Here is a 17,274-nt window from a genome sequence, read left to right as displayed (position 1 = left end):
ATAATCCGGATCGCTTTTAATTACCAATAATTTAGCATTTTAGGTTTTTTATTAGCATTTTTCCTTTTAAAATATGGTTTAATTACCTTTCGAATTTTCGGTTAACTTTTTGGATATTTTTCTTATTTGTTTTTATTTCGGATAATTGTTTAATTAATTCATTTAATTTGGCGTTATCCCACGTTTAAACTCGAAAATAAATATATTATCCAATTTTTTATCCCAAAAGTTTTCGATTCGCGGCGGGGGAAATAACGGGGTGGGTCGTAACTCATTATCAGCTTTAAATTTGGTAATTGAATTATATTTCCATCGGGTGTTTTAATTTCAAATTTCTTTTACGGGATAATTTCTTTTTTTAAATACCCATATATTCTTTGTTGTCCATCCGAAATCGGGTATATTTCAATTCGAAATGTTGAACCTAAATTTTAAAATTATTATTAAATAAATATATGGAATCCGTATCGACGCTTAATACGTCCTCCATTTTTGTCCGTCGAATTTTAATTGAACTGGTTCCAGTGGTAGGAACAAATTGGTTATATTTACGTCGGAAAAGGTGAAGTTTTTGGGTATTTTTAATATATGTTTATCTATTTTTAGGGTGAAAATAATTTCCAACTATGTAGTTTTTTTTATTGTAATCCCAGCATTTTAAATTCCCCGGGATAATTCCCTATACGTTTCGATTTCTTTATTTATTTTGATTTTTTCGAATTTAAATATTTTGGTTTTAATTGGTTTATGGTACCTGCTATTATTAAATTTAACGGGGTTTCTAATTTCCCGATTCAATCCCTCGCCCCTTAAAAGTTTTACCAAAACGTCCGATTTAATAATTAATTTATAATTTCCTAAAATTATATATGATATTTGCGAAATTTTTAATTATTCGATTAAAACCGTTTTCCTTAAATTCGGTATAATCGTGTTTTTTAAGGTAAAATACCTATAATTATTGCTTTAATTATCTTTTAAACCCTGGATAAAATCGTTTTTAAACTTAAATTATTATTTTTCCAAAATCTAAATCCCAGGTTTTTTGAAAAATTAAAAATACTTTGCTATAAAAGAATTCCGTTAATGCTATTAAGTAATTTGGTAATAAAATTAAAAGTAAAATTATTTCGGCTCGTTTTATCCTTAATCCCGGTCAACAAACGGAAATTAAAATTTTAAACCTTTTCCAAGTACTTTTTAAATCTTTTATTTAGTTTTTTGCCAAAAGTCGCGATTTGCTAAGCAATTTCCCATTCCAATTGTTAATTATATGCGTTATTTATCATGTAATGGGTCCACTTTTATTTGTATATAAACCACAATAGATAGTGCCGAAATGGGGTTAATGGGGCTGTCGGATTTTCTGTTATATTTTGTGCATTGCAGGAGTTGCGATTTAAAGTCAGCGAATGGGGTTTCACCCTATACCAGGTTTAATACCCACCCTGCATTTACGAGTTAGCTACCCTGTACCGGGTTGAAATTTTCACCAAATCACCAAATTAGTGCGAACCCAGAAATGGTTTTTATGGAAATAAGGGTGTTTTTTTAACAACGCATACAAAATAATTTTTCGGAAAATCGTGTGCGGCACCGGAACTTTTTGCGGGGTGCGGACCCCTATTTCGATGTCGGAAAGTATGTAAGGGAGATAAAGCAAAGTTTCCCCAACCAATAAATTAAATTTACCAATTTTAAAATTAGTGAATTTAGTACATATAAACCCTGTAATTACAGGCTTTTACAACGCAACTAGCACCACGCCGCACCTAGGCGAGTGCCTAAACCCCAGTTAGCAACCCATATTGCTAACACCAATATATTAATTCGTTCCTAAAACGAAATTTCAGGTCTAAATTTTTTAAAAAATTCCGTTTTTAAAATGTCCCAATTTTTCCTAATATTTATAATAATTAGGTTTTTATATTAATATTCGGTTTTGTTTTTCAAATTTTACCTCAATAGTATTTGATATTGCATATTCCATTATCCGGGTTTTTATCCTTTTTTACCAAATAATAGGTTTAAATTTTTATATTTTCGATATAAATTTCAAAATCCTCCTATTTATCCCCCACAAAAATGGACCCAAATAATAATGCTATCCTAGTACTATTTAAATCCGAAATTTCGCGGGAATTTAAAAACGTTTCCTTAAAATTGTGGGATTTTGAATTATTCTTTTTAATATATAAAACGTGGTTCGCTTTTATTTTTAAATAATCACTTGCGGTTAAACTTCCTCCTCCGAATTTTAACGAACTAAATCTTTCGTTAACGGAAATAAAAATAACTCCGGTTTTTTATTTTTATTTTACAGGGATATATATTTTTTCGATGGTTTTCCTTTATTAGGAGGGGTGGGAAATAGTAATCTTTTCCTGTTTTTTTAAATAAATTCTTTAAAAAAATAGCAGGGCAAGGGGAAGGTGTCCGGTGCTTTTATTTTCCTTAATTGGGAAAACAAATCCGATTTATTCCTTCCAAATTACCGATATAAACGGAAAAAACTTAATTAAATAAATAAAATCGTGGGAATAAGTTTAAAAACCTAATGTTTGTATCGTAAAAATTGATACCGAAAAGAATGTTATTACCGGCCGGTCGAAATAATTGGGGTAAATAAAAATTAATTTTTTCGGAAATCGTCTATTTTTCCGTTTAAATTAATTCCTTAATTGTTTAAATGGGGTAGCGTAAAAAAAAGTTGTCGGTCGGTCCGTTCGAAGGGCGTTTTCAAGCGTATTCAGGCGTGATTTTTGGTTAAAATGCAGAAAATTTAGGGTAAAATCTCGATAATAGGACAATTTTGACCCATTTTTGTCATTATAAAAGAAGGAAAAAACAATAAAACAAGGATTACTATTGATTTTCAAAGACTGGCTGATCGGCCAAAACTTCGTTTGATTGGGGTTGGTTTCGGGATCAGATCCCGGCTACGAAAATGCTCGCTTTCTGACTAAATATGTAGGTGGATCCCCCCTGATTAATCACGGGATCACCAGTCCCTAGAGCTCGACCTTAAGGACTTTGAGAATAGGGCCCGCGGTCTTCGATCTGTGCCTGCGCGAGGCCAAGGTGGACATCAAGGACGAGGCCAGGAGGACCCTGGCCGAGGAGGTCAAGACGATGAGGCATGAGGTGAGGTCCGAGATGATGAACTAGATGAGGAGGGATGTTTTTCGGCCGAGATACGATCCCAGATGAGGGGACTCGCTTCGGCCGCAGATGGCCCCGACGTCCAGGCGGTAAAGGAATTGAACAAAAGTAGCTGGACTGAGTTGAGTTGGTCTGCTCAGACATGCAAATTAGGAGAAAGATTCATCGGCACTCAAATCTCTCTTCATTATAAACATGTAATATAGCAAAGTTTGATCCAAATACCAACAATCATTGTCTGGCCGAAATATGGAATCAACATGGGGAAAAAATGTCACTGTTTGCGTCCCCCAAAGTTCTCATCATCTTGCACGTCACTTGCATTCATGACTACACACAAGTTCCGTACATCTTGTATTTCTACCCACAGTAACTACCAAAGCCAACAAACTCCGCCTAGATATGCACCCTTTGCATTATCGTATGCTATGCAAACCCCGCTCTGATCCCTCCAAACACCTTGCTAATTTGGAAAAAGCAAAAACCCACAGAAACACCAGAGAAAACGCCCTAGCCCCTTGTCCCCAGCAACAAAGCGCCAATCTTGTCGAACAAGGTCGGCACCCGGAACGGCTTGCTCAAGACGTCATCCATGCCGCTCCTCCGCGCCTCCGCGACCTGCTCGTCGCGCACGTTGGCCGTGACGGCGATGACGGGGACGTGCGTCTCGATCCTGCCGTCCACCTCCATCCGCCGGATCTCGGACACGCACGTCAGGCCGTCCATGTTGGGCATTTCGAGGTCCATGAGGATGACGGATAGCCGCACGCTGCCTACCCGAAAGGCTGTCGATTCGAGGAATTCCAGCGCCTCCAGCCCGTCGTTGGCCGTGTGTACCGTGCATCCTGCTTTGCGGAGTTGTTTAGCCAGCACCTTTTGGTTGATCAGGTTGTCCTCGACCACCAAGACGTGCAGCTCGCGGGGGTCGAGGATTCTGGGGAGCGTCTCAGCGGCGGCAGTGGCGGCGAGATCGTTGAGTACGGCAGGGCTGGACTTGCTCCTGACCACCATGTTGTTATCCGGGCCGGCCAAACCACCCGCGTAGTCCAGCCGTTGCGGGGATGCGTTCAAGGTGCTGAGGGTGGAAGAGTCGGCCCCCAGATGCTGCTCCATTCTCATGCCCTGCGCATCGCTGATTGCGGCGTCCTCCTCGGCCAACGGTGCCGTCCTGCGAGCCTGGACGTAGAAACCAAACAGGCTGCCCTTGCCTTCTGTCGACGCGACGCCAATCTGGCCGCCGTGCAGCTCGGCTAGGCGCTTCGAGATGAAAAGGCCAAGTCCAGAGCCTCCGTACTGCGCGTGCGTGCGCGGGCTGGCTTGTCGGAACCGCTGGAAAAGCATCTGCTTCTCGGGGAGACTGAGACCGCAGCCTGTGTCCTGGACCTGGAATCGGATGTACAACGTCTCGTCGGCCGGCCAGTCCTCGGCAAAGTTGAGGGTGGTTGGGGTATGCTTGGGCTCGACGTATTCGAAATCTGGACGTGTCAAGGTCGGGTCGGGAGGTTCTATCGAGGCGGCCACCTGGACGGTGATTATGCGCTCCTCGGCGGGCGCGGTAAATTTGATGGCATTGGTGATTAGGTTGATGAGGATCTGGCGAGTGCGGTTCTGGTCGACCAAAACCCAATCGACGCCCAAGTCAGAGTACGACGGGTCCGTTTCGACGCGACACTTGATCTCCTTGGCCTGCAACTCTGGATCAAACATTTTTACAGCTCGGCGGATGACAGCCTGAGGGCGGGCAGGGAGCGGTGTGATGTGCAACAAACTCGAATCAAGCTTCGAGATGGTAAGGATGTCGTCCACGATGGACTTTTGATGCTGGACGCACAACGCGATAGTCTGGGCGGCGTCGACGCAAGACTCGACAACCTCGTGCCGTGGGGGTGTCTGCGTCAGGGAAGACTCGGCCAGGGCGGTCGATATATCGTCGGCACACTGCAGAATGGCGCTGAGCGGGTTGCGCATCTCGTGAGAGGTTATATCAATGAACTCGTTTTGCTGTCTGCGCGTCTCCTCGGCCTCCTGGAGCTGGCGTTGCTGCAGCCCTTGAGCCCACTTGAGATGCGAGATATCCGTAATGGATCCCATGATGGAACGAAGTGAGCCGTTGCTGGCAAATTCCGAATGCGCGTTGATCAAGACCCAAAAGTCGATGGCTTCGCCCTGGAGGTTGACAGGGCTGGTATTTACGCCGCGTTGCTTGATTTGCATCTCAGTGGACCATGAGAATTTGTCCGTAGACGAGGCCTAGAGGTCGGTCAGCTCGGTCATTCAGTGGGACTCGGCTCGGGATCACAAGCCATCGCGGTCACGTACATTCTTGTCCGACGCCCCCTTCATCAACTTCGACCATCCCTCTTCGGCCAAGGCCCTGCTGTTATCGTGCACAAAATCGAGCCACGCAAGCTCCGTCTCGGTCCTGTCGCGAGGGATGCCCGTCATTTCATAAAACCTATCGTTTGCCTCTCGGAGAACCCCATCGGGATCGATCAGGAACATGCCCAGCGGTGACATCTCCGTCATGCGCCTCAGGCGGTTAGCTTGCAATGTCAGTTGTTCCGTCAACTGCTCCTTTTCGAGGGCCGCTCTCTCGGCCGCGTTTTTGCTGCGACGAACCTCGTCCTCGAACAAAATTGCCGATGCGAGGGATGTCGCCAGCTGCCGGTTAAGCATGCTGATAAAAGCCCTGTGAGCGTCGTCGAGTGGGCGCCTCGGGTTGACGCCCAGCACGAGGAACGCCAGGACGACATCGCCGTTGGTTGGGCGCACGGGAAAGATGACGGCCTCGCGGCAAGGGTCGCCGAATCCTCGCCAGGAAATCCCCTCCAGGAGCGACTCTGGCAGGGTGCCGTCCCGTTTATGCAAGACGGTGGGTTCTCTTGTCCGCATGGCCTCACGGAAAGTCGGGACAAACCCTTCCCAAGACCGCTTCAAATCAAGCTGTTTGGGCGCAGCAACATGGCCTTCAGGGACTGCGATTGCGCCCTCGAGGTAGCACGACTTGAGGGACAATGTGCTCCCAGATGAGGTTGATACGTTCTCTTCATCCTCGCCCGCGTCACCGACCGAATACAACAGCGCGAAGGGCACATCAAAAATGTTTTCCTCGAGGGATTCCAACACCCGCTTCCAAAACTGCTTGACCGTCTTGGCGTGGGCCGCATGAGCGCCTAGGTTGTTGATGGTCGTCAGATAGCGCTGGTTCAGCACCTGGGTTGTAGTCTCGAACGGTGCGTTGTAGAAGCCGAGGATCCGACTGGTACCGCCGTAGAGGGGAACGAACCCCCAGGAATAAAACGTCTCCTCCAGCAAGCTATGCCTGTCGATCGGTAGATAATCGTTCTCCTTGCGTACAGCCACACCGGTCCTCGCGCATTCGGCAAACACGGGCCCCGCATAGTCCCACAGCTCAGCAAAAGGGCCCGAGAATCCCGTGCCCATAAGCGAAGGGTGTTTGTTGCCAGCGACCTCGCGCGCGTAAGCCTCGTTGTAAAGCATCGTCAGCTCGCTACCCCAGAAGAGGGCTGCCGGGAACGGGTTGGTCATGACAAGGTTCGCAACCTGGCGGAACTCGGCTGACCAAGAATCCATGGGCCCCAGAGGTGTGTCGGCCCAGTTGACCGATCTGGCGAATTTGAGGTGCTCCGAGAGCACGCCTTTTAGTTTGTCTTCGGGAGCCGTCCAGTCGGCAACTGCCCTTTCCGGTAATGATGCCTTTAAGGGTATTGTCGGTTGGTAGGAAGAGCTACCGGTCCCCGTGCCGGTCTCATTGGAGCTGCCATCGGGCGGAAAGTAGGACGTCAACGAGTGGGGAGGTCGTGAGGACGACACGAGAGTCGCACCGGGTGATGGGTCTGTAGGTACGGCTACAGTCATGACTGGCTTATCGACAACATCTAGAGCCAAAGGGTTCTTTCTTTCTTGCGAAAGCAGACGTGGGCTTTTCCCCCTTTCATTTTGTCGTTGAGCCTTGACCGTCGCATCCTTGCTGGCCTGTCTCTTGAACTTCTCTTCGGTGGAACGGCCGCCACGCTGTGAACTAAACGGCGAAGTGGTCTTCACATCCGGGTTCAGCTCGGCAAGTGTAGAATCTGCATCGGTGTCGGCAAATCGCCATAGTCTGTTACCACTGACGATGCGCCAGCGCTTATGGACGGTGGAGCCGGTCCACAGTAGATCTGCGTAGAGGATCGTGAGGGGAAAGACGTCTTTGCTGTCGTCGTGAGGCGTGACACCCGTGGCCCAGCGGCGAAAGTCGTGGTAAGCATAATTTCTCGCCTCGAGGGATTGATTCTCGGGCGTGCCGTCCGGTGAGGGGTCGACGACTCCGGACGCGTCGGGGCCGACAATGCCGTCGTACAAACGCTCGTGCTGGCGGAGGGCGGCGTTGCAAAAGACCGGGACGATCGCCTCCAATCGCTCGGGACTTGTGTCGGGATCTAGATCTAGAACAAACGTCGGGCGGGAGTCGGAATCCAAAACGTCGAGCACGGTAAGAGAGTTTAATTCGTCAACAGGATTGACAGGCGGCGGAGTTGGTAATCCGAAGTCAACCACCACGTCGGAATTGGAGGGGTTCACTGGGTCCGTGACAGCGGCCATGCTGACTCAACTTTTTTTTTTTCTCCCGCAAAATCGGGAAAAACAAGGCTGCCTTGGCCCAAGAGACGACAAATAAAAAATAAAAAATAAAAACAAAGATAAAATAAAATAAAAACAAGACGAAAACCGTAACAAAAAATAAAATAAAAAATAAAAAACAAAGTTACGCATCCGCCTAAGCAAGCACGACAGGCCTGCTGCAGGCGCAACAAGGCTTTGAGATTAGCCTTGGAGCGTCGCGCATCCGTTGGCCTGGGGTGTTTCTGGTGGGTGTGGATTTTGCCCCTTGCCGACGATGGCAGGGGAAAGGAGTAAAAAGATTGCCAAAACACCGACCGCAAAAATTTCCATGATACCGTAGACCTTTCTAGACCGTTGACGCTAGATCGTCGATCACGTCTGTCGCTCGGCGGAGCTTCTGACATCATTCTTGTCTTAGCTGTGAAGCTATTGGTTATCATGTTCCTTGATCATTTTGAGAAGTGCCCCACCACCAATAAATAAAGGAGCTTTATCTCCTACTGAACACCTCGCGTAGCCAGATTGTGGGCTGTTTTTAGCCCAGTCTACTTCTATAGCCTAGACTAGGAACTACAAGATGCGCTGGACGAGGGGGTATGGAGAGTCAAGTACAAATACGGTAAGACTAATCACTGCAGCATTTTTCATCACCAAAACACAAAACGTCCCTCTATTTACATGGTGGGGCAGATATGAGGCTATTACATAACATAATCCTCCCTTTAGCCCGATGGTTGCCCTTTGTTGCATAACCTTGCACAACTTCCCGATCACTAAGCCGGATCACCAAGACAGCCATAGTCTTCTCGATCTGATATTCTGCACGAATTCATTGTTTTGCAGGCATTGTACTTGCAGCATTTATCATATTTTTTTTCGACGTCTTTGGCTTGTAGAGTTTTCTTGGCCTGAATAGGCAGCGCCTGAGCAGACACCATTAAATGTTCTTTAACTCGCTTGCGTTATTTGACAGAAGGTTGAACTGGAGAACAGCCTGTAAAGAACATTAATGGAAGTCAGTCAGTGAATATTGAAGCGAGCGGTCACTGGTATTATAGAAAGTAAAGCAGAAAGCACCTAACCGCATATGAGAATCAGCTTACTGTCACCGTCCTTCACCTCTCCACGAGCAAGAATGTAGTCGGTGTGGCCGCAAAATTCAGAATGACTTTTTTTCTGGAGAATCATATTCGTGTGGCCGGCTTTATTGATTTGCTCAGGGCTTTGGCTAATAGCCTGAAAGTTCTCGTGATAAAAACAGATGTGGTGCCAAAAGCGTTGGTCTTAGTGATAATGGCTCGGACGTTGAGCCAGAGATATTGGGATTTGTCCTCTATTCTGCAATACAAGATACAACAAAAGACAGTTGTGACAAGTATAAAGTGTCAAACTTGGTCGGGGCGGCTTGAGACGTCATGGTTCCGGGTGGGATGTTGGAAGGAATAGTCACTTTTGTATCTTGCTGAAGTTTTGTTGAGTAGGTTTAGGAGCCGTACAGCAAGACAATGGTCCGTTATGGCGTGAACTATCTGGAACCAAAAGGCAGAAAATACAGGAAGCGGGCTGGGTGAATTCTCTGTACTCTGCAAGCCCTATACCCGCACGAAATTTCTGGCCAGTCACCCCTGAGTTGCTCCTTGACTGACTGCCTTTTCAACCATATTCACCTACCAATCTCACTTTTTTCTGGCCCGGGACAGCAAACAAGCTTAGCTACCTTTATCTTGTGAAAAGTGAAGAGTAGCAACGAAATTCATTCCCTTTTAAACCACCACTTCTCTTACCCTTGATTCACTTTTCTCCCAAACGTTGACCAAAAATTCCATCTTTGAGTCCCCAGGCAGCTCCACGTACAATAACTTCCTTCTTTGTGCTTTTCTTTACGGCAAAGACCGCGATATCTTTCTCTCCGTTTATCGAACAAGCTTCATTCCTACTTTTAAAGTTTGGACAGCTAAAAGATTGCCCTGCTCCTGACAGCCTCGTCGTCATCCCAAGTCAAGATGAACACAAATATCACTGCTGGACTTGCCAACTGGCGAGCAGAGGAGGGATCCACGAAAGATGGACCTCGCCATGCAGTGAACGCCGGCAACAAGTTCAACTCTCGGGATCTTTCCAGGGTATGGAGTGAGACTGATAGCGACGATTACAGTCGCTACGAGGAAAAGAGCAATCCCACGGCTTGTACGCCATCAGAACCCGCTGCTGCCAGGTAAGAAACATCATCTGCCTCTTTAGCAAATCTCCTGGTCAACTTTCCACTTTTCACCTATACATCCACCTCTTTTGTCAAAGTCACAATACTAATAAAATGGGTGCCTACTTTAAGGGGCATATCGAGCAATACCAGGAACGGAACTACGACTCCATCCGGAAGCAACAGGCATCATACAGAGGCGAAGCCGTGAGTGTTTTGATTGACCTTTGATTATCAAAGATTGTTCTTTGTCTACATCGTTGCCCATCCATACAAGAACATCAAGCCAACATCCTTTCTCTGTAGGCAATTTCCACGTCAGCAACTAGCCCACCAACCACACCTCAAGAACCCAGCCCAGCTATCGCCGCTGTCTCGCGGCACGTCCAGTTTTGAGAGGCAGCTAGCCGGCGAGCAAAAGACACCGACCACAGGAATCGCCAAGAGCTGGAACCGCCAGACGAGAGCGCCCATCTTCCCCGGAGCAAGCAGCAGCACCAGCCAAGGCGGCCTGCGCCCAGACAACAAGCCACACGACGTCAACTACCTCTTCAACATGATCAGCGACCACGCAAGGCCCGCCTCGGCCCGCCACGGTCCGGACTTCCCGACCTACATCAGGAAGCTGGAGGACCTCATCATCCGCCTGCGCATGAAGAAAGAAACCTTGAAGGGGGTATACATACGCACATACAACATCGACGAGCGGGCCAGCATCAAACCGCGGCTCGACAGGCTCGTCAAGGAGCTCGAGTGCATGGAGGTGGAGCTGGCCAGCGTCCGCAAGGCCTACCAAGCCGCCGAGGAGATTGCTTCCTCGATCCAGAAGGCAGTGGACAGGGCGGTCGCCCAGGCCCTGGCGGACGCTTTTGCAGACAAGCAGCAGCGGAACGCCCACTTGCAGCGGCGCGCTGCCAAGGAACAGCAGAAGCGAGGACGTGATGGGGCCGACACCAGCGTCCGCGACTCGTGGACCAACGCCGGAAATGCCAGGCTGTATCCGCCTCGGGCCAGCCTAGCGCCGAAGCCCAACGCGGCATGGCTTGCGATGATTCCGGAGGAGGTTGATTCGGGCCGACGACAGGCGCAGGACCCAGTTGGCGAGCACGAGCCCAGTAAGGAGCCAGAGCAGGCCCCGGACCCAGTGGTATGTAGGCGCGGTTGTTGACCATCGAAACGTCAGCTACTAATCTTTAATACTCACCCAGGTTTTGAGAAAGCCCCGTCGACGTTCTTCGCTCGATTGGGCCCGCGGCAAGGTTACGAACATCTTCCATCGGTAAACCGGTGGTTGTTAGGGCGGTGGTGGCGCTCAGTCTTCTAGTCAGGGCGATGGGTAAACCCCCTTAGGTTCGATATAAAGTATATGCTGGGCCTGCTTAACACCCTCTCACTCATTCGGTATGCCAGGAAATATTCACGTGCGAGGGAAGGCAGCGATTAGTCCGCACAACTTGTAGTCAAAGGCAAAAAAAAAAAAGAAAAAGAAAAAAAGGTCTTTATAGATTTTATACAAGGGAATGAAGAAATTTCATGTTTCTGGCTGGAGAAATCGCACACGCAAGACCATCATCTCGTTATTATTAGGTATGGCGCATCACAGACGACTAGTCATATCTCATGTACATTAATCCAAGAGCTGGAGGCTCGTAACGTCTTTCCTACACATCAACCCAATTTTCAGCTTTAAAACGGACTGGTCGAGTTATCCACGCCGCTGTAGTAGTTGATAAACTTGAAGATTTCCTTGTGCCAAACCAGGCTGTTCTCCGGCTTGGTGACCCAGTGGTTCTCGTCGGGGAAGTTGAGGAACTTGCTGGGCACTCCCTTAACCTGCAGCAGGTTGAACAGCATGACGCCCTCGGACACGGGCAGACGGTAGTCTAGGTCGTTGTGGATCACAAAGTGCGGCGTGGCCCAGTTGTCAATGTAACGTAGCGGGTTCCAGTCGTAGTACGGCGAGCCGGGTTGGTTGGACGATGCGTTGAAGGGGCCGTTGAAGTCGTGGTTCATGAACCAAAGCTCGTCCGTCGCGTACTGGTTTAGAGTTGAAGTGACGCCGTCGTGGGTGACAAGCGCCTTGAACTCGCGACCCAGCGGCTGACCTTGGATCTGTCGTGATATGTGGTATAAGTGCGTGCAAGCGCAAGTGGTGATGCAGTGCTTCTGGGAGAAAGATAGAAACTTACGTAGTTGGTCATGTAACCACCGAAGCTCGCTCCCGCCTCGATTCCATTCTCCGTGTCGACATAGTCCAGATTATCCCTCACGTATTCCCAAGCGTGCACCTAAACGGGGCAATATTAGTCAACCCGTCAAAAGCATACGGACACCGAGATGGTACTCACAATATCCCAGTACACAGTTCCCCACCGTCCCGACACGGCATCGGTCAGGTTCTGGCCGAAACCCGTCGATGCGGTTGGGTTGGGAGCAACGACAACGTAGCCCTGGTCCGCCCATACCCTAAAGTTCCAGCGTGTGCTCCAGCTGTTGCTGTGTGCTCCTTGTGGTCCGCCGTGGGTGATGAAAGCCAGGGGGTACTTCTTTGTGCTGTCAAAGCCGGTTGGGTGGATCACCCAGGCCTGCTGCTTGTTCTCGGTGGTGTTGCTGCTGTAGTAAAACTCGGACACGTCGGCTGCGCTGAGGCCGGCCAGCTCCGAGTCGGCAGTGTTGGCCTGGAAGTAGACTTTGGTGGAACCCTTGCCCTCACCCGACACCGTGTGAATGTCCCGGCTCGACCAGATCTTGGAGTCCGAGACGAGCACAGAGCCATCCGAAAGCGGGTAGAATCCAGCGACAGAACCCTCGTCGGTGATGTTCTTGGGCACATACGAATCGCCAGCAGTGACGGGTACCGCAAACACCCTAGAACGACCAAGGTCTGCCGCGTCGACAAATATGGTCTCGGCGTCGTGCGACCACTTGGCCGAGTTTGCCGACCGATCCCATTCGCCAGCCAGCCTGGTGATGTTGAAGCCCTTTTCCTTGTCACCGTTGGCATCGGCGACGTACAGGATGGAGCGGTCGGATTCGTAGTTGATGCCGTTCATCTGCACGTATGCAATCTTGCTGCTGTCGGGAGAGAAAAAGGGGCTTGCCGAGGCGCCCTGGGCCTCGGGGTACTTGGCGCTGCTGCTACGGGGGTTGATTGGGACGGCATCCTTGGCGGTGCCGGTGAAGGGGACAAGGTAGATCTGGGTGCTTGTCGTGTTGGCGAGGGGAAGTCCGATATCCTTGGTCATGAAAGCGACCTTGCTGCCATCCGGGGAGAGCTCGTAATCGCTGGCTCCGTTGAGGTCGTATGGGCTCTCGGCGCAGGTAACGTCGCATATTCCAGTGACATAGTTGGTGAGGTTACCGGAGAGTGAGTAACCACCGCTACCAGACTTGAGGACACCTCCGAAAACAGCATTTTTCTGGGGGGTCAGCCAGTAGTCCTAGATGATGGTAGTAATGTTAGCAAAAGTCATATGTACATATCGGAAAGATAGTACTTGCCCAGTGACGAGGATACAGAGATGTATAAATGTTGGCTGAGCTCCTCGCCTTGGGGGCAAGCTGCTCGTTGTACACAGTTCCGTTGGGGTATGCCTTGGCGGTGAGCAGGAAATTGATGTCACCAGAGGATGTGCGCGCCGCTTTGAGTCCGGAGTAGGGAGCCGGCAGAGAGGCCACCAGGGTGGCATTGGTCGGCGAGTGGAGGTCCGCGGTATACAGGCTAACGCCTCCATCCTCTTCGGCGTTGGTGCCGTTGAGGTAGATGATGCTGGTCGGAGTCGGACCGGCAAAGACAACCTCGGAAATGTCGGATCCGTTGTACCAAACGGAGATGTCGCCGGTCTTGAGATCCAAAATGTTCCACCAGCTCCGTCGCGAACCAGACTGGAAAGAGTACTTGCTAGCCGTGAAGAGAGCAAATTCCTGAGATTGGTGAGTAAAAAAGTCTAGATTATGCAGCAAGTACAACAATTGATAGGAAATCCAGACTCACTCCGGAGGGATTGGGCACGGCATCAGAGTACCGGTTTGCCGACAGCATAGCCTCTGGGGTAATGGCCCAGGCGACGGGCAGAGCGACCGCCGCCAGCAAGCTCCTGGTGAAATGCATAATTGACAGTTCGACAAGGATCGTCAGAACAAGCAATGGTCAAGACAGCCAAGGCGTGAGGAGCTGCAGGTTGAGACTGGGCAGAGCCAGGCAGAGAAGGCAAGCTTATATCGTAACCCTTTTGCTCGCATCGTCATCGGTGCGGAGATTATTTGCAGGGCAATTGAGCCGTCGAGCGGGGTTTAGAGTCAGCATGCATGGTGCAAGCGAGTCCAGGCCGGAAAGGCGCAAGAAAGCTGATAGCTGTTGGTTGGTTTTCGATGGTGCTTCGTCATGGAACAATATCGACCTTCCCTTTCAGGGTTCCGTGGGCCGATTGAAATTGGATGGACGAACGTTATTACTTGTTGTGGGATCGAACAAACGAAAAAAAACACTCCAAGTACCTTGCATTTGTGGATAATATAGCATGGGTAGGTAGCCTATTGGTGTCACCGTGGCACAGATGAGGGGTATTGATGATCAAGGTCTTTTGAGTCTAAAGCCAGACCTCGTATAATGCGTGCACAGGGAGAGGCTGGGAAGCTGCCGAATCATCCGATGACGGCACCAGTACCCGGTCCTATCCGGCGTTCATCCTATCTTTGGGGTTTATCATATCCGGTTGCTGGGTGGATTGAACCACTTGGTCGGTAACAATCATGTACAGTAGGTGAACCCTGGTATTTAAACATCGGTAAAGCTTTGTAATGGTTGTACAAAGTATTTACGATGGACTGTCATCAAGTGGAAATTTTAGTGTCTTGGAGTTTTATTTGAAAATGTGGACACCAACTCGGGAGAAATGCAGACGGCTGGAAAACACAATTAGGACCCAATGCTGGAGAAATTGCACCAAAGAGCGGTATCGGAAAGAAAAAAAAAACCCAAACCCAAAAAAAAAACCAAAACCTTAGAAGGAATTTTAGCGTTCCACTATGCGGCTGAATGGTTTACTTGTGAAAAGTCTAAAAAACAACGTCTGATGATGAATTTTGTATTTTCTTCAAATCTTTAAATCTCGCAGGCTGTTTGGAACGGGAATTGACTTTTCCTGCCCCGCTTTCATTGACGCCAGGAACGACCCCCATCAAGCCATTCATCCATTGTCGTGCCTGCCACGGTCAAACACTCAGCTCAGATGGCATTGACATGGAAGATTATCTTATCTTATCCATCTCATCACGTGGCTGGGTGTGTGCCTCCCCCACAGGCTGCGACACGACCTTTTTCATCGGTGGATCTCACGCCGACAGGAGTTTAGTGTTGACTAAATGTACCAAACGAAACATTGGACCCGGGCATAGTCGAGAACTGGTTTGCTGGACCAGTGTCCGTACAAGACTGGTTCTTGAATATCCAAAACTCACATGGGTCTTGGCCACCAAGTCCCCCAGCCCTATCCCTAACCTTAAAGCCAAGTTCCAGACCAGCTCCTATCTCGCGGCATGCTATCTACATCTGTTTCCCCGCACTCGGCATTTCCAATCTCTGGGCATTCAGAACCAATCGTCCAACCATGGGAGACTCTTCTTCGTCGGCCGCTGAGCGGCAACCCCTCCTCGGCCCTCTTCAACCCTCATTCTCAGCCTCATCGTCTGGCAGCACCATAGCCACCGCCCATACCAGGTCACCGCCCAAAATGTTCGCCGGTCTCAAGCGCCGACTCGCCGTCTCGGACGACTCCGAGGTCAACCATGGCTTCCGCACCACCCACCTTATCAACCCGGACATAGCCCCCATGCCCCCGTCGCGCCGGATCTGGGGCCGTCCGCAGTACCTCGCCTTCTTCGCCATTGCCCAGTTCACCATCACGGCGTGGGCCGCCAGCGCCGCCATCCTCGGCTTGGGTCTCGCCGTGTGGGAAGCCGTAGTGGCGCTGTTCGTCTCGCAGGTCTTTGTCGTCACCGTCGCCACCGCCACCGGCTGGGTCGGCGGCGAGTGGCACGTCGGTTTCACCGTCGTCCAGAGGATCATCTTTGGCCAGCTCGGCAGCTACGTCGGCATCGCCATCCGCGTCACCCTCTCCGTCGTCTGGTACGCCAGCCAGGCCTGGCTCGGCGGCTTGTGCGTGACCGCCATGATCAGCTCCTGGAGCAGGGCTTTTCTCGAGATGCCAAACACCTTTAGCGCGGACGCCCACGTCGCCACCCGGGACTTTATTGGCTTCGCCGTTTTTCAGCTCATCAGCGTCCCGCTCATGTGGTTCCGCCCAGAAGTCGCCATCCGTCCCGTCGCCATCGCAAACTGCATCACCTTTTGCGTCATGCTGTCCATCACCGTGTGGACTTGCCACACCGCCGGCGGCGTGGGCCCTTTGATCCGCGCCCCGGGACCCCCGTCCCCGGACCGAGCCTGGACGTGGTTCTACGCCATCACCAGCGGCATCGGAGCCATCAGCGCCGGCATCCTGAACCAGGCAGACTTTACGCGCTTCGCCAGGCGGCAGGGCGACCAGGTTCCAGGGCTGGCGTTTGCGACGTTTGTCCCGGGCACCATGGTCCCGCTGATGGGCATCCTGACGGCGAGTGCGAGCCTGGTGGTCTGGGACGGCGAGCCGCCGTTTTGGAATCCTTTATACATTGTCATTCAGTGGATGGTGGACGACTATACCGCAGGGAGGCGCGCGGCCGCCTTCTTCTGCTCCCTGGGGCTGGTGTGCAGCCAACTGGCCGAGAACATCATGGGCAACGGATATGCCGCCGGCATGGACCTTGCGGGCCTGTTCCCTCGCTACATTAACATCCGCAGGGGATGCATGATTTGCGCCGCGCTGTCGTGGGTCGTGCAGCCGTGGCTGTTTTACAACACTTCGTCCGTCTTTGTCGCCACCATGGCGTCTTTCTCGGTCTTTCTGGCCCCTCTGACTGGGATCATGGTGGTAAGTCAAGTCTGCTCTGTTCTTTCATGTAGCTTTTTTTTTTTTTTTTTTTTGTTCATCAGGCTGACTTCAATCAATTTGATAGACCGATTACTTCCTTTTGCGCAAGCAAAAGATTGAACTCTCTCAGCTATACACTCTGGACAAAGGCGGCAGCTATTACTTCACCCACGGCTTCAACCTACGAGCAATACTGGTGTGGATTGTGTGCTTTGTTCCGGCCGTGCCTGGCATGGTTGCTCGGTTGAACCCGAATCTCCGGGTCCCCGACGGCCTGGTCAAGTACAACACGGGAAACTACTTTTTCGGTACGTC

At 50.1% G+C, this 17,274-nt stretch overlaps 5 protein-coding genes across 5 annotated transcripts in view; 2 read left to right on the top strand and 3 right to left on the bottom strand.

The window, feature by feature from the left end:
• Positions 1–3,672: 3,672 nt before the first annotated feature.
• Positions 3,673–7,767, bottom strand: PpBr36_03886 (uncharacterized protein; the record flags this gene model as incomplete). Its single annotated transcript, XM_029891055.1, has 2 exons — positions 3,673–5,412; positions 5,482–7,767. 2 exons carry the CDS (start codon positions 7,765–7,767, stop codon positions 3,673–3,675), a joined length of 4,026 nt encoding a protein of 1,341 aa, XP_029752827.1.
• A 1,098-nt stretch (positions 7,768–8,865) lies between these two features.
• Positions 8,866–8,976, bottom strand: PpBr36_03885 (uncharacterized protein; the record flags this gene model as incomplete). The annotated part of the gene is made up of 1 exon (XM_029891054.1): positions 8,866–8,976. One exon carries the CDS (start codon positions 8,974–8,976, stop codon positions 8,866–8,868), a length of 111 nt encoding a protein of 36 aa, XP_029752828.1.
• An 815-nt stretch (positions 8,977–9,791) lies between these two features.
• PpBr36_03884 (uncharacterized protein) lies at positions 9,792–11,271 on the top strand (the record flags this gene model as incomplete). Its single annotated transcript, XM_029891053.1, has 4 exons — positions 9,792–10,003; positions 10,121–10,195; positions 10,295–11,135; positions 11,197–11,271. The coding sequence occupies 4 exons, from the start codon at positions 9,792–9,794 to the stop codon at positions 11,269–11,271; spliced, it is 1,203 nt and encodes a 400-aa protein (XP_029752829.1).
• Positions 11,272–11,674: 403 nt separating this feature from the next.
• On the bottom strand, positions 11,675–14,099 carry PpBr36_03883 (uncharacterized protein; the record flags this gene model as incomplete). The annotated part of the gene is made up of 5 exons (XM_029891052.1): positions 11,675–12,100; positions 12,178–12,276; positions 12,337–13,428; positions 13,565–13,912; positions 13,983–14,099. 5 exons carry the CDS (start codon positions 14,097–14,099, stop codon positions 11,675–11,677), a joined length of 2,082 nt encoding a protein of 693 aa, XP_029752822.1.
• Positions 14,100–15,597: 1,498 nt separating this feature from the next.
• Positions 15,598–17,274, top strand: part of PpBr36_03882 (uncharacterized protein) — a gene marked incomplete at both ends in the record, with an annotated part of 2,051 nt that continues 374 nt past the window's right edge. The window contains 2 exons of the mRNA XM_029891051.1: positions 15,598–16,959; positions 17,045–17,267. Coding sequence (XP_029752823.1) covers positions 15,598–16,959; positions 17,045–17,267 — 1,585 coding nt within the window. The remainder of the gene's footprint in view (positions 16,960–17,044; positions 17,268–17,274) is intronic.

This window comes from Pyricularia pennisetigena, chromosome 3 (genome assembly GCF_004337985.1).
Source record: "Pyricularia pennisetigena strain Br36 chromosome 3, whole genome shotgun sequence".
Lineage (NCBI taxonomy): Eukaryota > Fungi > Ascomycota > Sordariomycetes > Magnaporthales > Pyriculariaceae > Pyricularia > Pyricularia pennisetigena.
This window is presented reverse-complemented; position numbering and strand designations above follow the sequence as displayed.